The sequence below is a fragment of the Eucyclogobius newberryi genome, unplaced genomic scaffold (genome assembly GCF_026437365.1).
Source record: "Eucyclogobius newberryi isolate DKJ021-1_F unplaced genomic scaffold, fEucNew1.0.hap1 SCAF_1, whole genome shotgun sequence".
NCBI lineage: Eukaryota > Metazoa > Chordata > Actinopteri > Gobiiformes > Gobiidae > Eucyclogobius > Eucyclogobius newberryi.
The window spans coordinates 6950624-6973317 of NW_027315723.1; the positions used below are offsets into that span (position 1 = coordinate 6950624).

At 46.2% G+C, this 22694-nt stretch overlaps 1 protein-coding gene across 2 annotated transcripts in view; it reads right to left on the reverse strand.

Annotated features, from left to right (window-relative positions):
• Nucleotides 1–333: 333 nt before the first annotated feature.
• Nucleotides 334–22694, reverse strand: part of LOC140365254 (formin-like protein 2) — a 28424-nt gene continuing 6063 nt past the window's right edge. For both annotated transcript variants that reach the window (XM_072451610.1, XM_072451694.1), the window contains 23 exons: nucleotides 22548–22691; nucleotides 21445–21571; nucleotides 20737–20813; nucleotides 19577–19670; nucleotides 19011–19085; nucleotides 18668–18778; nucleotides 15363–15512; nucleotides 14219–14320; nucleotides 13848–14026; nucleotides 13633–13721; nucleotides 12338–12538; nucleotides 12230–12250; nucleotides 12017–12141; nucleotides 10926–11125; nucleotides 9860–10094; nucleotides 9526–9594; nucleotides 8831–8911; nucleotides 8508–8637; nucleotides 7444–7604; nucleotides 2602–2703; nucleotides 2253–2357; nucleotides 613–733; nucleotides 334–510 (listed from right to left, as the gene is read on the reverse strand). In XM_072451610.1, the coding sequence (XP_072307711.1) occupies nucleotides 425–510; nucleotides 613–733; nucleotides 2253–2357; nucleotides 2602–2703; nucleotides 7444–7604; nucleotides 8508–8637; nucleotides 8831–8911; nucleotides 9526–9594; nucleotides 9860–10094; nucleotides 10926–11125; nucleotides 12017–12141; nucleotides 12230–12250; nucleotides 12338–12538; nucleotides 13633–13721; nucleotides 13848–14026; nucleotides 14219–14320; nucleotides 15363–15512; nucleotides 18668–18778; nucleotides 19011–19085; nucleotides 19577–19670; nucleotides 20737–20813; nucleotides 21445–21571; nucleotides 22548–22691 (2785 nt within the window). In that variant the 3' untranslated portion in view covers nucleotides 334–424. The remainder of the gene's footprint in view (nucleotides 511–612; nucleotides 734–2252; nucleotides 2358–2601; nucleotides 2704–7443; nucleotides 7605–8507; nucleotides 8638–8830; nucleotides 8912–9525; nucleotides 9595–9859; nucleotides 10095–10925; nucleotides 11126–12016; nucleotides 12142–12229; nucleotides 12251–12337; nucleotides 12539–13632; nucleotides 13722–13847; nucleotides 14027–14218; nucleotides 14321–15362; nucleotides 15513–18667; nucleotides 18779–19010; nucleotides 19086–19576; nucleotides 19671–20736; nucleotides 20814–21444; nucleotides 21572–22547; nucleotides 22692–22694) is intronic.

The following is a 22694-nucleotide window of genomic DNA, read 5'->3' on the forward strand; positions in this document are numbered from 1 at the left end:
GTGTACACTGCAAAAATGAACATGTAGAGCTTCTGACACCGGGGGAAAAGTCTTTCATTTGAAGGTCTTTGCTTTTTGCTTCAGAGGGGTGGGGCCTGGTGTCAAGAGGGCGGAGTCTCTGGCAGGCAGCAGAGCCTCAGTCTGTGAGCGGAGTCTCAGGAGCAGGTGAGGTTCAGGTGAAGTCCAAGTTCAGGAGGAAGCGATTGTCAGAAATGAAAATGTCTGAAGATGTGAAGAAGGTTCAAACTGGGCCTGGGGCTAGTCCTGGTTTAGTCCTCAGAGAGTCCAGAACAAGGCCGGGTCCAGAGCTACTTCAGTCCTGGTTTAGTCCTGGTCCAGTCTCTGAAACACTGATGTTTTGTCATAAATAAATCTCATACAAATGTTTAAAAAGTGCTGTCACTTAGGGGCGAGCTCTGATTGGTCAGTGCTCCTCCAGGTGGGCGGGCTCACAGAGGAAGCGTGAGCTGCGTTTGGCCGATCGTGCCGTGAACGGCACACTCTTTAGAGCTGGAGGAAAGAGGAACAGGTGTGAGGGCATCTGACATAATCTGACACACGGGACATGCAGGAAGATGTGTGTAGAGGTTTAGACAGAATAAGACGTGTTACCTGTGATAATGTCCTCGAGGGCTCCGTCCTTCCCTTCATAAACATGTCCTCTCTCTTTTCCTTGTTTCCTCCTCAGTTCTGTGATGAGCTCCTGCTTCTGCCGCTTCCCTCGAGACGGGGACTAGAGAGATAGAAAACATCTTCATGTCATCTTTCATTTACACTTTACTTGTGTCCAATAAACAGTCACTGGACAGAGCTTCAGTGACTGAACCCCAACATTAGGTTTGAGACTCAAACGAATCATTCATGAGCTGTTTTTATCGGTCATCGGTGCTGGGAAAAATACTTTAGAAATGCATTTAGTTACAGAATATTGAATACAAAACAATCATTTGTAATGTATTCCGTTACTTGATCTATTAAGAGTACTGTTGCATTGTTTTATAGTACATATAGTTTGAAGCCTAAATTCCATGTTCAGATAGAAAAGTAGTTGTATTCTGAATAGACCCAAATAAAAGTGTAACTGCTCCGGAATACACTTACTCAAATTTGTGTTCTGAATATATATATTTGGTACATGGGATGGGAGGGAATTTTGCTACTATTTGTGACAGGACAGAAAAGGTTTTGACTGGGAGCAGTGTGGACACAGTCGTGCAGTGTCGGGTCAGACAACGCTTTGATTTTCAACACGTCACAATAACAAAAACCCTCACAATTTTCGGTTTCCCCTCAGTCTGTCTGCGGAGGCTCCGCTTAGGCTTTATCTTCTGCTCTCCTTGTCTCCTCCCCTCTCCTCCTCATACCTCCCCTCTCCTCCCCACTCCTCTCCTCTCCTCCCCTCTCCTCCCCTCTCCTCCCCACTCCTCTCCTCTCCTCCCCACTCCTCCCCTCTCCTCCCCACTCCTCTCCTCTCTTCCCCTCTCCTCCCCACTCCTCTCCTCCCCTCTCCTCCCCACTCCTCCCCTCTCCTCCCCACTCCTCTCCTCCCCTCTCCTCTCCTCCCCACTCCTCCCCTCTCCTCCCCACTCCTCTCCTCCCCTCTCCTCTCCTCCCCACTCCTCCCCTCTCCTCCCCACTCCTCTCCTCCCCTCTCCTCTCCTCCCCACTCCTCTCCTCCCCACTCCTCTCCTCCCCACTCCTCCCCTCTCCTCCCCACTCCTCTCCTCCCCACTCCTCTCCTCCCCACTCCTCTCCTTCCCTCTCCTCCCCACTCCTCCCCTCTCCTCCCCACTCCTCTCCTCCCCTCTCCTCTCCTCCCCACTCCTCCCCTCTCCTCTCCTCCCCTCTCCTCTCCTCCCCACTCCTCTCCTCCCCACTCCTCTCCTCCCCACTCCTCCCCTCTCCTCCCCACTCCTCTCCTCCCCACTCCTCTCCTCCCCACTCCTCTCCTTCCCTCTCCTCCCCACTCCTCCCCTCTCCTCCCCACTCCTCTCCTCCCCTCTCCTCTCCTCCCCACTCCTCCCCTCTCCTCCCCACTCCTCTCCTCCCCACTCCTCTCCTCCCCACTCCTCTCCTTCCCTCTCCTCCCCACTCCTCCCCTCTCCTCCCCACTCCTCTCCTCCCCTCTCCTCTCCTCCCCACTCCTCCCCTCTCCTCCCCACTCCTCTCCTCCCCTCTCCTCTCCTCCCCACTCCTCCCCTCTCTGTTAAGTTCTGTCTCCTCCTCTGGTTTGTCTGTAGGTTCAGTCTCACCTTAGTCTCCGTCTCCTTTTCTTCTTGCAGCAGTTGTTGTTCTTCCAGTTTCTCCAGAAGCATCTGCTCCTGTCTGCGCCGGGCCTCGTTCTCCTCCTCCGCAAGCTGCCGCCAACGAAGAACAATCATCAACACAAAATCATTCAGTAACCAATAAACTGCATGAACAGCAAACATATGCAACAAAATACTAAACATGTTTGTGGCCCGGCCAAACCATGACTGTCATAAAACTTCAACAATCGTGAGAACAGAACATGGAGGTGGTTCTGACCCGGTACGCATTGTAAAACTGTAACTGTAAAATCGTTTGTAGTAGTTTTGGAATAGTATTAGTAATAGTTCTGACCCGATAGGCCTTGATGAAGCGCACAAAGATGGGGAAGAACACTGAAGGAGGCATCGTCTTTGAACTCTCCCCAAAAAACTTCACCACGTCCTCAAACGCGTCCTGCAAATAGAGAAGGCAATTTACAACACGGAACACTGTCTTCGAACGCATCGTGCATCAGCCCTTGGACACACCATAAAACAAGGTTTAGATTTTCTGTGTTGACTGGGTGTGTTTTGTGAGTGGGTTGGTGCGTATAGGGCGTTTTAAGAGGGTTGTGGGTGTGTTTTGTGTGTGGGTTGGTGCGTTTAGGGAGTTTTAAGAGGGTTGTGGGTGTGTTTTGTGAGTGGGTTGGTGCGTATAGGGCGTTTTAAGTGGGTTGTGGGTGTGTTTTGTGTGTGGGTTGGTGCGTATAGGGCGTTTTAAGAGGGTTGTGGGTGTGTTTTGTGTGTGGGTTGGTGCGTTTAGGGCATTTAAGTGGGTTGTGGGTGTGTTTTGTGAGTGGGTTGGTGCGTTTAGGGCGTTTTAAGAGGGTTGTGGGTGTGTTTTGTGTGTGGGTTGGTGCGTATAGGGCATTTAAGTGGGTTGTGGGTGTGTTTTGTGTGTGGGTTGGTGCGTATAGGGCGTTTTAAGTGGGTTGTGGGTGTGTTTTGTGAGTGGATTGGTGCGTTTAGGGCGTTTTAAGTGGGTTGTGGGTGTGTTTTGTGAGTGGATTGGTGCGTTTAGGGCATTTAAGTGGGTTGTGGGTGTGTTTTGTGAGTGGGTTGGTGCGTATAGGGCGTTTTAAGTGCGTTGTGGGTGTGTTTTGTGTGTGGGTTGGTGCGTATAGGGCGTTTTAAGAGGGTTGTGGGTGTGTTTTGTGAGTGGATTGGTGCGTTTAGGGCATTTAAGTGGGTTGTGGGTGTGTTTTGTGTGTGGGTTGGTGCGTTTAGGGCATTTAAGTGGGTTGTGGGTGTGTTTTGTGTGTGGGTTGGTGCGTTTAGGGCATTTAAGTGGGTTGTGGGTGTGTTTTGTGAGTGGGTTGGTGTGTTTAGGGCGTTTTAAGTGCGTTGTGGGAGTGTTTTGTGAGTGGGTTGGTGCGTTTAGGGCATTTAAGTGGGTTGTGGATGTGTTTTGTGAGTGGGTTGGTGCATTTAGGGCGTTTTAAGTGGGTTGTGGGTGTGTTTTGTGAGTGGGTTGGTGCGTTTAGGGCATTTAAGTGGGTTGTGGATGTGTTTTGTGAGTGGGTTGGTGCGTTTAGGGCGTTTTAAGAGGGTTGTGGGTGTGTTTTGTGAGTGGGTTGGTGCGTTTAGGGCGTTTTAAGTGGGTTGTGGGTGTGTTTTGTGTGTGGGTTGGTGCGTTTAGGGCGTTTTAAGTGCGTTGTGGGTGTGTTTTGTGAGTGGGTTGGTGCGTATAGGGCGTTTTAAGTGGGTTGTGGGTGTGTTTTGTGTGTGGGTTGGTGCGTTTAGGGCGTTTTAAGAGGGTTGTGGGTGTGTTTTGTGTGTGGGTTGGTGCGTTTAGGGAGTTTTAAGAGGGTTGTGGGTGTGTTTTGTGTGTGGGTTGGTGCGTTTAGGGCATTTAAGTGGGTTGTGGGTGTGTTTTGTGAGTGGGTTGGTGCGTTTAGGGCGTTTTAAGAGGGTTGTGGGTGTGTTTTGTGAGTGGATTGGTGCGTTTAGGGCGTTTTAAGTGGGTTGTGGGTGTGTTTTGTGAGTGGGTTGGTGCGTTTAGGGCGTTTTAAGTGGGTTGTGGGAGTGTTTTGTGAGTGGGTTGGTGCGTATAGGGCGTTTTAAGTGGGTTGTGGGTGTGTTTTGTGAGTGGATTGGTGCGTTTAGGGCGTTTTAAGTGGGTTGTGGGAGTGTTTTGTGAGTGGGTTGGTGCGTTTAGGGCATTTAAGTGGGTTGTGGATGTGTTTTGTGAGTGGGTTGGTGCGTATAGGGCGTTTTAAGTGGGTTGTGGGTGTGTTTTGTGAGTGGATTGGTGCGTATAGGGCATTTTAAGAGGGTTGTGGGTGTGTTTTGTGAGTGGGTTGGTGCGTATAGGGCGTTTTAAGTGGGTTGTGGGTGTGTTTTGTGAGTGGGTTGGTGCGTTTAGGGCGTTTTAAGTGGGTTGTGGGAGTGTTTTGTGAGTGGGTTGGTGCGTATAGGGCGTTTTAAGTGGGTTGTGGGTGTGTTTTGTGAGTGGATTGGTGCGTTTAGGGCGTTTTAAGTGGGTTGTGGGAGTGTTTTGTGAGTGGGTTGGTGCGTATAGGGCGTTTTAAGAGGGTTGTGGGTGTGTTTTGTGTGTGGGTTGGTGCGTATAGGGCGTTTTAAGAGGGTTGTGGGTGTGTTTTGTGAGTGGATTGGTGCGTTTAGGGCATTTAAGTGGGTTGTGGGTGTGTTTTGTGAGTGGGTTGGTGCGTATAGGGCGTTTTAAGAGGGTTGTGGGTGTGTTTTGTGAGTGGGTTGGTGCGTTTAGGGCATTTAAGTGGGTTGTGGGTGTGTTTTGTGAGTGGGTTGGTGCGTTTAGGGCGTTTTAAGAGGGTTGTGGGTGTGTTTTGTGAGTGGGTTGGTGCGTATAGGGCGTTTTAAGAGGGTTGTGGGTGTGTTTTGTGAGTGGGTTGGTGCGTTTAGGGCGTTTTAAGTGGGTTGTGGGTGTGTTTTGTGTGTGGGTTGGTGCGTTTAGGGCGTTTTAAGTGCGTTGTGGGTGTGTTTTGTGAGTGGGTTGGTGCGTATAGGGCGTTTTAAGTGGGTTGTGGGTGTGTTTTGTGAGTGGGTTGGTGCGTTTAGGGCGTTTTAAGAGGGTTGTGGGTGTGTTTTGTGTGTGGGTTGGTGCGTTTAGGGAGTTTTAAGAGGGTTGTGGGTGTGTTTTGTGTGTGGGTTGGTGCGTTTAGGGCATTTAAGTGGGTTGTGGGTGTGTTTTGTGAGTGGGTTGGTGCGTTTAGGGCGTTTTAAGAGGGTTGTGGGAGTGTTTTGTGAGTGGATTGGTGCGTTTAGGGCATTTTAAGTGGGTTGTGGGAGTGTTTTGTGAGTGGGTTGGTGCGTATAGGGCGTTTTAAGAGGGTTGTGGGTGTGTTTTGTGTGTGGGTTGGTGCGTTTAGGACGTTTTAAGAGGGTTGTGGGTGTGTTTTGTGAGTGGATTGGTGCGTTTAGGGCATTTAAGTGGGTTGTGGGTGTGTTTTGTGAGTGGGTTGGTGCGTATAGGGCGTTTTAAGTGCGTTGTGGGTGTGTTTTGTGTGTGGGTTGGTGCGTATAGGGCGTTTTAAGAGGGTTGTGGGTGTGTTTTGTGAGTGGATTGGTGCGTTTGGGGCATTTAAGTGGGTTGTGGGTGTGTTTTGTGTGTGGGTTGGTGCGTTTAGGGCATTTAAGTGGGTTGTGGGTGTGTTTTGTGTGTGGGTTGGTGCGTATAGGGCGTTTTAAGAGGGTTGTGGGTGTGTTTTGTGAGTGGGTTGGTGCGTTTAGGGCGTTTTAAGTGCGTTGTGGGTGTGTTTTGTGAGTGGGTTGGTGCGTTTAGGGCGTTTTAAGAGGGTTGTGGGTGTGTTTTGTGAGTGGGTTGGTGCGTTTAGGGCATTTAAGTGGGTTGTGGATGTGTTTTGTGAGTGGGTTGGTGCGTATAGGGCGTTTTAAGTGGGTTGTGGGTGTGTTTTGTGAGTGGATTGGTGCGTTTAGGGCGTTTTAAGAGGGTTGTGGGTGTGTTTTGTGAGTGGATTGGTGCGTTTAGGGCGTTTTAAGTGGGTTGTGGGTGTGTTTTGTGAGTGGATTGGTGCGTTTAGGGCGTTTTAAGTGGGTTGTGGGTGTGTTTTGTGAGTGGGTTGGTGCGTTTAGGGCATTTAAGTGGGTTGTGGATGTGTTTTGTGAGTGGGTTGGTGCGTATAGGGCGTTTTAAGTGGGTTGTGGGTGTGTTTTGTGAGTGGATTGGTGCGTATAGGGCATTTTAAGAGGGTTGTGGGTGTGTTTTGTGAGTGGGTTGGTGCGTATAGGGCGTTTTAAGTGGGTTGTGGGAGTGTTTTGTGAGTGGGTTGGTGCGTATAGGGCGTTTTAAGTGGGTTGTGGGTGTGTTTTGTGAGTGGATTGGTGCGTTTAGGGCGTTTTAAGTGGGTTGTGGGAGTGTTTTGTGAGTGTGTTGGTGCGTATAGGGCGTTTTAAGAGGGTTGTGGGTGTGTTTTGTGTGTGGGTTGGTGCGTATAGGGCGTTTTAAGAGGGTTGTGGGTGTGTTTTGTGAGTGGATTGGTGCGTTTAGGGCATTTAAGTGGGTTGTGGGTGTGTTTTGTGAGTGGGTTGGTGCGTATAGGGCGTTTTAAGAGGGTTGTGGGTGTGTTTTGTGAGTGGGTTGGTGCGTTTAGGGCATTTAAGTGGGTTGTGGGTGTGTTTTGTGAGTGGGTTGGTGCGTTTAGGGCGTTTTAAGAGGGTTGTGGGTGTGTTTTGTGAGTGGGTTGGTGCGTTTAGGGCATTTAAGTGGGTTGTGGATGTGTTTTGTGAGTGGGTTGGTGCGTATAGGGCGTTTTAAGTGGGTTGTGGGTGTGTTTTGTGAGTGGATTGGTGCGTTTAGGGCGTTTTAAGTGGGTTGTGGGAGTGTTTTGTGAGTGGGTTGGTGCGTATAGGGCGTTTTAAGAGGGTTGTGGGTGTGTTTTGTGTGTGGGTTGGTGCGTTTAGGACGTTTTAAGTGGGTTGTGGGTGTGTTTTGTGTGTGGGTTGGTGCGTTTAGGGTGTTTTAAGTGGGTTGTGGGTGTGTTTTGTGTGTGGGTTGGTGCGTTTAGGGCATTTTAAGTGGGTTGTGGGTGTGTTTTGTGAGTGGGTTGGTGCGTTTAGGGCATTTTAAGTGGGTTGTGGGTGTGTTTTGTGAGTGGGTTGGTGCGTATAGGGCGTTTTAAGAGGGTTGTGGGTGTGTTTTGAGTGACTCTTTTACCTGTGCGATCCGTGCGTCCTCCTGCAGCTTCTGGAGCCGGGACTCGTTCCTGGAGATGAAGTCTTTGAGCGTTGCGTTGTGACTGACGCTGAACTCTCTCCAGGTGAGCTCCATCCCTCTCTGCAGGTCCTTCACATCTGACAGCACATTCTCCAAGCTCACTGCAAGAGAGACAAAGAGTCAGATGCCTTGCCAAACCCATATATTCCTGTATGTCAAATGCATTCGCTTTTTCCTCTGATTGGCTGGTTTAGACGCTTGTTCCCCTCTCCTCCCCACTCTTCTCCACTCTTCTCCTCTCTCTTCCCCACTCCTCCCCTCTCCTCTCTTCCCCTCTCCTCCCCATTTCTCCCCTCTCCACTCCTCCCTTCCCCACTCCTTCCCTCTCCTCTCTTCCCCTCTCCTCCCCACTCTTCTCCTCTCCTCCCTTCCCCACTCCTCCCTTCCCCTCTCCTCCTCACTCTTCTCCTCTCCTCCCCTCTCCACTCCTCCTCTCTCCTCCCCTCTCCTCCCCACTCTTCTCCTCTCCTCCCCTCTCCACTCCTCCTCCCCTCTCCTCCCCACTCTTCTCCTCTCCTCCCCTCTCCTCCCCACTTCTCCCCTCTCCACTCCTCCCTTCCCCACTCCTCCCCTCTCCGCTGCACTCCTCCCCTCTCCTCCACACTCCACTCTTCCCCTCTCCTCCCCACTCCTCCCCTCTCCTCCCTTCCCCTCTCCTCCTCACTCATCTCCTCTCCTCCCCTCTCCACTCCTCCTCTCTCCTCCCCTCTCCTCCCCACTCTTCTCCTCTCCTCCCCTCTCCTCCCCACTTCTCCCCTCTCCACTCCTCCCTTCCCCACTCCTCCCCTCTCCTCTGTTCCCCTCCCCCCCACTCTTCTCCTCCTCTCTCCTCCCTTCCCCACTCCTCCCCTCTCCGCTGCACTCCTCCCCTCTCCTCCCCACTCCACTCCTCCCATCTCCTCCCCACTCCTCCCCTCTCCTCCCCACTCTCGGCGTATATGCTTTAAATGTTCCCTGTCCTCTGATTGGCTGGTCTAAACACGGCGAGCCCTCTGATTGGGTACCTGCAGCGGCCTTGTCCACATAGTGCAGCTCGTTGTAAAATGGTGCCACAGTCGGGTACTTCTCTTGGACCACGTTTGAGATGTAGTGAAGCAGCGTCTGAGTCCGGTCAGTGGACTTTGTCTCCAACAACTGTGAAGAGAGAGAGGGACTAAACTGGACTGGAACTGGACTACTAGGGACTACTATGCACACAACTGGTTTAACTTGAGCTTTGGACTCAATCCCAGATGTTTATCATGGTCTATGGTTAATATAAAATAATGATAAATACTGGGCCGATCCACAGGACAAAGAAATCCCGTTGGCGTGTTGTGAATCTTACCAGGTCCAGACTCTGGAGCTTGAAGCCATAGACTGCTCCACGTTTACTGCTGTTCATGTAGTTCCCCAACGCCAGGATGATCTGAGGACAAAAGGGTTAGATCAGGTCTAAACCAGGACTAAAACAGAATTAAACATGGGCTAAACATGGACTAAAATAGGACTAAACCAGGTCTAAAACAGGACTAAAACAGGACTAAAACAGGATTAAACATGGACTAAACATGGACTAAACATGGACTAAACATGGAATAAACATGGAATAAAATAGGACTAAAACAGGATTAAACATGGACTAAACGTGGTCTAAACATGGACTAAACATGGAATAAAATAGGACTAAACCAGGTCTAAAACAGGACTAAAACAGGACTAAAACAGGATTAAGCATGGACTAAACATGGACTAAACATAGACTAAACATGGACTAAACATGGAATAAAATAGGACTAAAACAGGACTAAAACAGGATTAAACATGGACTAAACATGGACTAAACATGGACCAGAATAGGACTAAACCAGGACTAAAACAGGATTAAAAATGGACTAAACATGGACTAAAATAGGACTAAACCAGGACTAAAACAGGACCAAACATGGATTAAAACAAGACTAAAATAGGACTAAACCAGGACTAACCCAGGATTAAAATATGACTAAAACAGGACTAAACATGGACCAAAACAGGACCCACTTCGAGTATTTTCTTGAGTTTCTGGGAGGACTTGATGGAGACTGAAGCTGCGATCATGGCGTGAAGTTGCTGCAAAGAGAAAATGTATCAAAGCAGAGCAGTAGCAGTACTACGGAGTGCAGTAATAGTAGAAGTAGTACTGTATATAAAATAATCAAATTTGTTATAGTTGTGTGTTACCGCATAATACAGCTGAAATTCCTCAAAAACATCATAAAGCACATGCTCTGGTTGAGTAAATCATTTATGTTATAAGTTGTGTATGTTACAGTCTAATGTTATATGTGTTACAGTTGATATAGTTTGTTTTATATTAGTTTTATAATAGTATTACCGGTGTGAGCATGAGCACATTGTCACTGAAGTTGCCCATAAATGTCATGATGGACATCTTCTGGTTGAGTCGGTCGAGCCGGCTGAACTGCAGCATGAAGCGGTCCTCGTGACTCAGGTTCTCCAGAGGTTTTCTGTCCCTCTCGTACTGACGCAGAACCTTCACCTCACCCTCTGTGGGCAGGAAGCGCATCAGACACTCCACAAAGTCCACCCGCACCGAGCGCAGGTCAAACCTGACAGGGCAAAACCAGGGAGAAATATAATACAGTGCGTTACAAAGATTATAAAAAGAGTTTTATTCCACCTGTATTGGACTAGCCCAGAGACTGACAGACAAAACCCAGGGATTATCATGATCTGAATTCATAACAAATATGCACCATATGGACTCCCCTTAAAAGGGATTCTGAATCTTAGTAAGACTATCCTTGTTGAATTAAAACATTTAAACATAGAAGTCCTGAACCTGACAGGCAAATCACAGGAATTACAAGTAATATCAGCATATAGACCGAGATAAAAGAGAGATCATATGAAGTAAACAGCATGAGCCAGAGGGACAGAGGAGCACCATAGACTTATTCACAGGTTTCAGCTTATGTTCCAGTTCTGGTCAATGTGTTGGCTATGGCTATGAACACTTTTCAAATTGAACTAAGGGTGCGTTCACACTTACTGTTTGGCCCCTGTTTTAACTCTGTTTAAATCTGATATAGACTTGGTTTGGTCCTGTTCTAGTCCTAGTTTAGCAATGGCCTTATTTAGTTCTGGGTTTAGAACCAGCGTGGTACCAATTTGTCTGTGCAAGTGTAAACGCCCCTTAAAATTTGAAGGGTTTTCGATTAAAAAAAAGCAAAAAAAAGCAAGAATCCTATGAACCTTGTCTGTGCAATGTATACCAGTAATTGTTTTTAAGAAGTGTGCTGCAGTCCACTTTGACTCAGGCCCAGAGATTTCTATCTTAATGTATTTTGCCTGGTGAATAAATAAATATGTAATTATATATTAAATATAAATATGGAGAGGGATAGTGTCTTGCCCAATGGCACAGGGATTGTACTCACGTCTGGATGGCGCGGCAGATGGCATCGGCGCTCTGGGCTGCCTTGCGCAGGGTGATTGCCAGGTTCTTGGCACGGTTGGCCTCCAGCAGAGACACTTTGGACACAGTTTGAGGCATCTTCTGCCTGGACAAGGTGAGGTCTACAGCTGGACCCTGAGCTTTGGTCTTAAACATCTCCTCAAAGTGCTCCATGTTCAGGTCCTACAAACATCCAGGACACATTTAAGACATGAGTTAGTGAGGCTATAGAGCCCCTGCACTGGCCACACCACATGCCATGTCACGTGTGGCGAACAATTACCATTAACTAACCAAAACATCCCTAATTAATAAACTTTATCAGAGTTTCAGAGATTGTGGATTATTGGGGCAGGAGAAAGCCAGAAGATTTTAATAGAATTAAAGCTGCAGATTGACAAGAGAAGCAGATTTCTGGAACTAAACAGAGAAACAAATAGCAACAAATTAAGAGTTACATAAATGTAGATAAAAATGTATTTTTTAATTGATTTATGGGGGTTTATTTAGAGAAATTATTTAATAATTGTCTCATAACGATTCAAAAACTCTATTTGTATTGTATGTATGGTTCCCATTGGTCCATTTATTTGGCGAGAGAGCGTTTGTAAAGAAACAATCCCAAATGCTTTTTGCAAAACACTGTTTGCATAAAAATGTTGACTTTAGACAGACACAACACAAACTAAAGTTTTAGATGTTTATTACATTGACATTTGTCAGAGTATCAATATCAATATCAGTAAATATCATAGGTACAGTGCTTTATCATGGATAGTTGGTGACTTGGAAGAGGTGTGGAAAGATCGGCATAAATGAGAATAAATCTTGGTCTAATGGTCTGTGAAAGTAGCAGCGAGTATAAGATTCCTGTTAGTGTTGCCCATGCCTATAACCCTAACCCTTAATGACAAAGCACATATATTTGTTGGTGACTATTTTTTTACGTTTATTTTGCTTTTATTAAAATAGCGCAAACAAAATTAAATTCCATGAACAGTAAACAAATAAAGTGAGTGGGAGGAGTTACCTGGGTGAGTGGGAGGAGTTACCAGGGTGAGTGGGAGGAGTTACCTGGAGAATAGCCTCGTCGTCGATGTCGTTGAACACGGTTCCGTTGATCTGACTTGGTTTAAGGGCGACCCAGTTCAGAACTGGCATCCGGAACTTAGTCTGGATTGGCTTCTTTATCTTCACCGCTGCAACACACATGCAATCAGATCCATCCACGTGTATTCCTGTGTGTCAGATGCCCTCCCACCCCCCCGTATGAAAGGGTAAACTTACAGAATAACTTAAGATGTCCCTCTGCAAGAAGATAGAAAAACAAAGATTAGGTTAGGACCAGGTCTAAACCAGGACTAAACTACAACGACACCAGGTCTAAGCTGGTACCTGCGAGTCCAGAGCTGAAGATGACCGTCGGGCCTCCTGTTCCTGGCAGAGGTGGGGCCATAGGTGGAGGGGGCGGAGCCATCGGGGCATGGCTTGAGAGTTCACTGGTTCTGCAGGGAGGAGGGGGAGGGGCCGGAGGAAGGGTCAGCAGAGAGGGGGGCGGAGGAGGGGCCGGAGGGGGAGGGTACGGTCCGTTTGACACTGGCACAGAGAAACAGTCATGTGAGGTTTACAGGTTTATACTTCAGAGGAAATGTTGTCAATGACATGAGCGACTTTACAGTGAAACAGTTTATTATTTAACTGTGGTTTATTCATAATCACGGGTCAACGGTGCTAAGTTAAAACAGCTCTTTTATCTGCTTTCATTCAGTCGTGTTTAAAGGTGGGCAATATATTGAAATTTAGATAATACTCTGAATATTGTTTTGAAGATATGTATTATTTGAATATCAAGTATATTGTTTATTGGATGCCACGATCTAAAATTTTTGTGTCACGATTATTGTGAGAATAAACATCACGATTTAACAATTCGTGATTATTAACATTAATACCAAAACACCAATAAAATCATAAATTTTCTTTCCTTCTTGTTTCTTGCTCACGATGTCAACTGCTATGTGAAGATCAATTTGACATAAACAGCAAGATAAAAAGCACTTTACATTTAAGTTAAAATAAATCTAAATAAATAAGGTTATAAGGGGATATTTCTGCTTTGCAACATCAGACACCCCTAAAAAGTGTCCTGTGTAGAGAACAGTGTGGACATTTGGATGCAGCATAAACTTTTATTTTTTATAAGAAATAGGTCCATTTACAATGGAAGCTGATTTTTGTTTAAATATTTGTCCGTGATTTTAATAACTTGAAGTGTATGGGCATAGATGTTCTGATTAGTTAGACTCAGATTAATTAAATGTTCTGATTAGTTAGACTCAGATTAGTGAAATGTTCTGATTAGTTAGACTCAGATTAGTGAAATGTTCTGATTAGTTAGACTCAGATTAGTGAAATGTTCTGACTAGTTAGACTCAGATTAGTGAAATGTTCTGATTAGTTAGACTCAGATTAGTGAAATGTTCTGATTAGTTAGACTCAGATTAGTGAAATGTTCTGACTAGTTAGACTCAGATTAGTGAAATGTTCTGATTAGTTAGACTCAGATTAGTGAAATGTTCTGATTAGTTAGACTCAGATTAGTGAAATGTTCTGACTAGTTAGACTCAGATTAGTGAAATGTTCTGATTAGTTAGACTCAGATTAGTGAAATGTTCTGATTAGTTACTCACCGCAGCCAGGCATGGGGGGTGGGGGCGGCGGAGGAGGAGGAGGGGGCATCTCTGCAGGATCCAGACTGTGATAGGCCACGGTCTCAGGGCTGAACTCAGGAGCAAAACAGGTTATAGACCTAGACTAATGCAAGACAACACAAACTACACTCTCACTAAGACAAAAGTGAACCAGGACTAAACCTGCTCTAACCCCGGACCACAGTATCTTTTACCTTGGCGACAGGTGCGGTGGGGGCGACTCAGACACGCCCCCATCCCCTTCTCCTCTCTGATTGGCCGGGCTCTGGTCGCTCTGCCGCTCCAGGCGGCTCTGGCGGCGAATGGTCTGGTCCTTTTCTTTGACAATCCGCCGCAGAGTGTGGACCTGCGAGTTAGCGCTTGCGTAGCCCTCCTGCAGCAGAGGACAAGAGGCCGAGGTTAGACCTGGACTCGCCGCTCACAAATGGGGCCCAATTGAGCATTTTTGCTTAGAGCCCCCAAATAGCCAGCAGCGGCACTGCCTGGACATGACCAGTACAAAACCAGGATGAACCGGTGTTGGACTAAAGGTAGACCAGATATATTAGCACTAGAATAAACTGACCCTGATCTGCTCTAGCTCTTTGTTGGTCTGCATCAGCTGTTTCTCCAGCTCCACGATCTTCAACATGGCCTCGTTCTCCACGTCCAGAACACGCTCAGACATCTGCAAAGGACAGAGGAGGTAGATTTGTAACTGCACTCGGGTGTAACTGCAAGGTGAAGAGAGACCAACATGTTTGTTATAACATTTTTCATTATTAAACTTTCCCCCCGCTTAGTATGTATTTGTTGAGATGTACAATATTTCTACAAGGGTTCTACACTACTGACAAGATAGAAATGATCGCATCCACCTAGTAGTAGTAGTAGTAGTAGTAGTAGTAGTAGTAGTAGTAGTAGTAGTAGCAGTAGTGGTAGTAGTAGCAGTAGTAGCAGTAGTAGTAGTAGTAGCAGTAGCAGTAGCAGTAGTGTAGCAGTAGTAGTAGTAGTAGTAGTAGTAGCAGTAGTAGCAGTAGTAGTAGTAGTAGCAGTAGCAGTAGTAGTAGTAGTAGTAGTAGTAGCAGTAGCAGTAGTAGTAGTAGTAGTAGCAGTAGTAGTAGTAGTAGTAGTAGCCGTAGCAGTAGTAGTGTAGAAGTAGTAGTAGTAGCAGTAGTAGCAGCAGTAGCAGTAGTGTAGCAGTAGTAGTAGTAGTAGTAGTAGTAGTAGCAGTAGTAGCAGTAGTAGTAGTAGTAGCAGTAGTAGCAGTAGTAGTGTAGCAGTAGTAGTAGTAGTAGTAGTAGCAGTAGTAGTAGTAGCAGTAGCAGTAGCAGTAGCAGTAGTAGTAGTGTAGCAGTAGTAGTAGTAGTAGCAGTAGTAGCAGTAGTAGTGTAGCAGTAGTAGTAGTAGTAGTAGTAGCAGTAGTAGTAGTAGCAGTAGCAGTAGCAGTAGCAGTAGTAGTAGTGTAGCAGTAGTAGTAGTAGTAGCAGTAGTAGCAGTAGTAGTAGTAGTAGTAGTAGCAGCAGCAGCAGTAGTAGTAGTAGTAGTAGTAGTAGTAGTTGTAGTAGTAGCAGCAGTAGCAGTAGCAGTAGTAGTAGTAGTGTAGCAGTAGTAGTAGTAGCAGTAGCAGTAGCAGTAGTAGTAGTAGTAGTGTAGCAGTAGTAGTAGTAGTAGTAGTAGTGTAGAAGTGGTTGTAGTAGTGGTAGTAGTAGTAGTAGTAGTGGTGGTACCGTGTTGAGGTTCTCCTCCAACTCCTCCACTCGCTCCAGCGCGGCCGTCTTGGTCTCAGCGTCCTCCAGCAAAGTTCCCACATCAAACACATTGTCCAGATAGGCTTGGATTTGAACCTGTAACCTGTCGCTCTCTGTGTGCTTCAGTCGCTGAGCAAGACACACAGACACACAGTCAAACATGGGGATTTGAACCTGTAACCTGTCGCTCTCTGTGTGCTTCAGTCGCTGAGCAAGACACACAGACACACAGTCAAACATGGGGATTTGAACCTGTAACCTGTCGCTCTCTGTGTGCTTCAGTCGCTGAGCAAGACACACAGACACACAGTCAAACATGGGGATTTGAACCTGTAACCTGTTGCTCTCTGTGTGCTTCAGTCGCTGAGCAAGACACACAGACACACAGTCAAACATGGGGATTTGAACCTGTAACCTGTCGCTCTCTGTGTGCTTCAGTCGCTGAGCAAGACACACAGACACACAGTCAAACATGGGGATTTGAACCTGTAACCTGTCGCTCTCTGTGTGCTTCAGTCGCTGAGCAAGACACACAGTCAAACATGGGGATTTGAACCTGTAACCTGTCGCTCTCTGTGTGCTTCAGTCGCTGAGCAAGACACACAGACACACAGTCAAACATGGGGATTTGAACCTGTAACCTGTCGCTCTCTGTGTGCTTCAGTCGCTGAGCAAGACACACAGACACACAGTCAAACATGGGGATTTGAACCTGTAACCTGTTGCTCTCTGTGTGCTTCAGTCGCTGAGCAAGACACACAGACACACAGTCAAACATGGGGATTTGAACCTGTAACCTGTCGCTCTCTGTGTGCTTCAGTCGCTGAGCAAGACACACAGACACACAGTCAAACATGGGGATTTGAACCTGTAACCTGTCGCTCTCTGTGTGCTTCAGTCGCTGAGCAAGACACACAGACACACAGTCAAACATGGGGATTTGAACCTGTAACCTGTCGCTCTCTGTGTGCTTCAGTCGCTGAGCAAGACACACAGTCAAACATGGGGATTTGAACCTGTAACCTGTCGCTCTCTGTGTGCTTCAGTCGCTGAGCAAGACACACAGACACACAGTCAAACATGGGGATTTGAACCTGTAACCTGTCGCTCTCTGTGTGCTTCAGTCGCTGAGCAAGACACACAGACACACAGTCAAACATGGGGATTTGAACCTGTAACCTGTCGCTCTCTGTGTGCTTCAGTCGCTGAGCAAGACACACAGACACACAGTCAAACATGGGGATTTGAACCTGTAACCTGTCGCTCTCTGTGTGCTTCAGTCGCTGAGCAAGACACACAGACACACAGTCAAACATGGGGATTTGAACCTGTAACCTGTCGCTCTCTGTGTGCTTCAGTCGCTGAGCAAGACACACAGACACACAGTCAAACATGGGGATTTGAACCTGTAACCTGTCGCTCTCTGTGTGCTTCAGTCGCTGAGCAAGACACACAGTCAAACATGGGGATTTGAACCTGTAACCTGTCGCTCTCTGTGTGCTTCAGTCGCTGAGCAAGACACACAGACACACAGTCAAACATGGGGATTTGAACCTGTAACCTGTCGCTCTCTGTGTGCTTCAGTCGCTGAGCAAGACACACAGACACACAGTCAAACATGGGGATTTGAACCTGTAACCTGTCGCTCTCTGTGTGCTTCAGTCGCTGAGCAAGACACACAGACACACAGTCAAACATGGGGATTTGAACCTGTAACCTGTCGCTCTCTGTGTGCTTCAGTCGCTGAGCAAGACACACAGACACACAGTCAAACATGGGGATTTGAACCTGTAACCTGTCGCTCTCTGTGTGCTTCAGTCGCTGAGCAAGACACACAGACACACAGTCAAACATGGGGATTTGAACCTGTAACCTGTCGCTCTCTGTGTGCTTCAGTCGCTGAGCAAGACACACAGACACACAGTCAAACATGGGGATTTGAACCTGTAACCTGTCGCTCTCTGTGTGCTTCAGTCGCTGAGCAAGACACACAGACACACAGTCAAACATGGGGATTTGAACCTGTAACCTGTCGCTCTCTGTGTGCTTCAGTCGCTGAGCAAGACACACAGACACACAGTCAAACATGGGGATTTGAACCTGTAACCTGTCGCTCTCTGTGTGCTTCAGTCGCTGAGCAAGACACACAGACACACAGTCAAACATGGGGATTTGAACCTGTAACCTGTCGCTCTCTGTGTGCTTCAGTCGCTGAGCAAGACACACAGTCAAACATGGGGATTTGAACCTGTAACCTGTCGCTCTCTGTGTGCTTCAGTCGCTGAGCAAGACACACAGTCAAACATGGGGATTTGAACCTGTAACCTTCAGCTGTGATGTATTCACTGCTTTGGTAAGATTCGGAAAGAAACAGATAACAAACTAAACAGGGACTAAATCAGAACTAAACTGAACTCACAGGACAAATCGGGACAAAACCAGGTCTAAAAACTACTAAACCTATAACTAATTAGGACTGAACTAAAGACAGGACATTAAAATGTGACTAAACGGCAAATTCACTTGTCTTGGTTTGGCCCTGGTTTGAGCCCAGTTTAGTTCAGATGTACACTTGGTTTAGTCCTGTTCTAGTCCGAGTTTAGTTCCGAGATTAGTCCAAGTTTTGATGTGGTGTGTGTCCAAGTGTGAACACATCTTAAACTTGTTAACAAACCAGGACTTAACCAGGACTCAACCAGGACTGAGCCAGGACTAAACCAAGATTTGACCAAGACTTAACAAGGACAAATCCAGGACTGAACCAGGACTAAACCAGGACTAAACCAGGACTGAACCAGGACTGAACCAGGACTAAACCAGGACTAAACCAGGACTGAACCAGGACTAAACCAGGACTAAACCAGAACTTAACAGGGACTTAACCAGGACTGAACCAGGACTTAAGCAGGACTGAACCAGACTAAACCAGGACAAAACCAGGACTGAACCAGGACTTAACAAGGACTGCACCAGAACGTAACCAGGACTGAACCAGGACTGAACCAGGACTAAACTAGGACTTAACCAGGACTGAACCAGGACTAAACCAGGACAAAACCAGGACTGAACCAGGACTAAACCAGGACTTAACAAGGACTGCACCAGAACGTAACCAGGACTGAACCAGGACTAAACCAGGACAAAACCAGGACTGAACCAGGACTAAACCAGGACAAAACCAGGACTGAACCAGGACTAAACCAGGACAAAACCAGGACTGAACCAGGACTAAACCAGGACTTAACTAGGACTGAACCAGGACTGAACCAGGACTAAAGTCTCACCTCCAGATGGTCCTCGAGGCAGAGCTTGGTGAAGTCGTACTGCAGGTGGACTCTGTAGTTCATGTCCTCCACAGAATGGACCACGATGTTGATGAACTGCATACACGCCACCTACAGGCAGTAAAGGAGAATGATAAATTGACCTAAACCCAAGTAAAACTACAATTAAATTAAGTTAACTCTCATTTTGTTATCTCTGACCAGATGAGTGAAAATGTGTTTTAAAGAGTCTATAAAATGTGACTGAGGCTGGTCACACGCCACCTGCAGTGTTCAAAGTAAATCTGACAAAAGACTGGTGACTGTGACACAAAATGGACGTCTGAATCTTGAGTTTCTGTACCAGGAAGTCGATGTTGTCGTCCTCGTTTTTGAAATGTTCCATGAGCTTCTCAAACCGCATGGACTCAGAGCACACCTGGAACACACGAGAACACAAAAAACACAGGAACATTTGTGATGAGGGTTTCAGTATTAGAAAAGATTCACCAGAGGCTACGCAGATGACATCATAACATTCAGATTTCAGCAGTGAGTGGAAAGATTATTCAATGGAGAGTAATGGAAAAAAGGCTGTGAGAGCATCTAAAATGTGCTGCTACTTTCTAATTATGTTTGTTTTCATTTCTGCTCTTTTTCAAGTAAACAGTAGAAAACCAGACACTCACATGTATCTCTGATAGGATGATGGCACACAGTGATTATGTCACCTTTTTGTCTTTAAATAAGTTGAGGAAATTACTGAAATTACCGTCTAAAATGAGAATGAGAAATTGAGAGAAACAACAGCCTCACGGACAAGTCAGTTGTGCTGCCCATAGTTTTGCCACTCAGTTGGAATGTTAGTGGCATTTTTAAAAATGAAAATGATGCCTCTATATAAAATTGAGTAAAATAAAAGAGTCTGACGGTTTTGAAGTTGTCGAAGGCCGACAGGATGATCTCATGTCCTCCTCGGACCAGACACACTGCAGCCAGGAGCTCCAGCACCAGAGCCTTGGTCCTGAGCACAGACAAAGACATGTTACCATGGAGACAGGAACTGTTACAGACATTAACTAAGGGTTTAAACAAACTATGGCCCGGGGACTGAATTTGTCTCTCAGATTACTTTTACTTAGCTCTCAGGTTTCCTGCTGAATTGGCCCAAATTATAGTGAGAAGCTCTTTTTACGGCATATTTAAGGTTAAGTTCACACTTGCACATTTACCACATTAACTGAGACTAAACCAGGACTAACTAGATCAGGACTAAAATACAGGACCAAACCCAGGCCACATCAGACTTGAAATGCAGTGACACACAGGCCTAACTAAGAACACTGCAAATGTTTCTATTTAACTGAAATAAAAATGGGTTTTGAATTATTTCTATCACATGATGCTTTCAGGCCCCTTGGCCGGGCCCCTGGTCCATAACTGCACCCTCCTCTAAAGGAAGAAAGAGAGCACTGCATTACATGCAGTACTTACCATGGGTTTTTCTGTCATTCAGACTATTTTCTATACATAATGATAGTATACAGACCTTTTTAAAAGGTGATTTTACAATGTGCTTTCAATGGAGAAACTCTCTTCAATAGAGATTAACCTCAGAATATCACAAAATCACAAAAGTAATATCAGAGCTTGATTTAAAGATACTAATGTATTTTACATTATTTGTTCATTTAATAAGAACATATCATAGACATCTGATAATGACATGGTTTTACTGGGCAAATACAGAAATACTCTGTGCTCATTTTATATACAATTTTACCACAAATTATAAAAATGATGATGATTATCATTAAAAAGAAAACTAACCATGTAAATTCAAAACTGTTTGTTACAAAGACTATTATCATCTTTCTGATGTCCCTCTGATAAGAGTGTGTGGTTGGTGCCACGGCGGCAACGTTCACTTCCAGCCCTTGAACATTTGCTGAATGTCTATACCCTCTCTCCCTCCCAACTGTCCTGTCTAGTAAAGACTGTTATAATTAACTTCATTTGCCTTCGTTCATAATTCTAATTCTGATGACAGAGCTTTTTACAGGGTCTGTTTGTATTATTACACTTCTCACCGTGGGTTCCTGTTGTTCAGACTCAGAGCGATCTCGTTGACGGCGTGAGGATGTGACATCACCATGTTGAACCCGTACTGACCAATCAGAACACAGCACCGTTAATAGAATCATGTAAATTTCACAAACTATCCAACACAAACACAAGAGAGAAACAACAGAAACACACGGACCACACCAGGACTGGACAATATTTTCATTATTTGAGTCTCCACAAAGTGTTAAAAATGTTTTGTCATTTGCAGCTTTAGTTCACCATTCATTGAAGTTAAATAGAGTTAGTTTCAGTCAAATAGAGTTTGCAAAGAAAGTTTCATAATCTGGCATAATCACCAAACACATTGAACATTACATTAAAGTCAGAGGGTCATTTGTTTGATCAAATGTACTGGTAAACTGTTCTACAGATAAATACTTGCTCGAATTCAGTAAAAATATAAATTTAACAGTATAAAAACGGAGCAGAGCGGAGTAAAGTCATCATCATCTTTAAAACAGATAACTTTAACGATAATGAACTAAAACGATCACTAAGAATAAAGAGTGAAATAGTCTAACTCTGATCTACATTTAAACAGCGTTAATAAGTATCCACAGAACACAAAACAAACACGTGTAAAGAGTTCCAGACCCATGATACAGACACGGGTTGGCTCAGGTGTAGGGTTATGTATTAGAGGTCAGAGGTCAGGGGTCAGGGGTCAGTACCTGGTAGTTCATGATGGCGCGCAGACACATGATGCAGACGTGGACATCATCCTTTTTACAAACGAGTCTGGAGTTCTTCAAAGTCCTGCGGCTCGGCAAAGTGTTGGAGCGAGTCACCAGAGCAGAACTGGGAAAGGAGAGAGAGAAGGGAGACACTTCTGAGCAACAGCCGCCCTGGGGCAGACTGACAGAGACATGGCTGCTGGAGTGTATTGCCCAAGGATACAACAAAAATGTGATTTACCTGTCCAGCCAAGACCACACACTTTGACAACACTTTACAGAGACGTTTGGGTCTGAAACTGTCCCGACTCCCCAAAAGAATGAATGATGACAAATCAGTTGCGGTTATTAGTCTTACTACTATGTAGTAGTACTAGTAGTACTACATAGTAGTACTAGCAGAAGCAGGCCAGGTAAGGCAACTTTATTCATACACAAGGCAATTCAACGCGCTTCACACGACAGGAAGAAAGTGCATTCAAATCACAAAACAGATGAACACATAAAAGAGATGAGTGCAAATAGAATCCTTTCAGTCGCATGCAGAGTTAAACAAAACTGTTTTTAGCTTAGATTTGAACATTGTCAGAGTAGAACCTGTCTCACATCTTCAGGAAGACTCTTCCAGATTTTAGCTGCATAAAACTGAAATGCAGATTCCCCATGTTTAGTCCTGACTCTGGCACCAGCAGGAGGCCGGTCCATGTTTAGTCCTGACTCTGGCACCAGCAGGAGGCCGGTCCATGTTTAGTCCTGACTCTGGCACCAGCAGGAGGCCGGTCCATGTTCAGTCCTGACTCTGGCACCAGCAGGAGGCCGGTCCATGTTTAGTCCTGACTCTGGCACCAGCAGGAGGCCGGTCCATGTTCAGTCCTGACTCTGGCACCAGCAGGAGGCCAGTCCATGTTCAGTCCTGACTCTGGCACCAGCAGGAGGCCGGTCCATGTTTAGTCCTGACTCTGGCACCAGCAGGAGGCCTGTCCATGTTTAGTCCTGGCTCTGGCACCAGCAGGAGGCTGGTCCCTGAGGCCCTCAGAGTATGAGATGTACTTTGGTGCTAGGCCATGGAGAGACTTAGACAGAAACAGTAGTAGTTTTACCTGATAGACAGTCGTGCGGCGCGTGGGGCAGTAGAGGAGGGCGAGTGAAGGCTACACTCTCCGTGGATGTCCTCGATGGACCTGCTCCAGGGCGAGTCTATAGACGAGACCTCACTGCCCCCGTCTGAAGACTCTCCGTCAAACCTT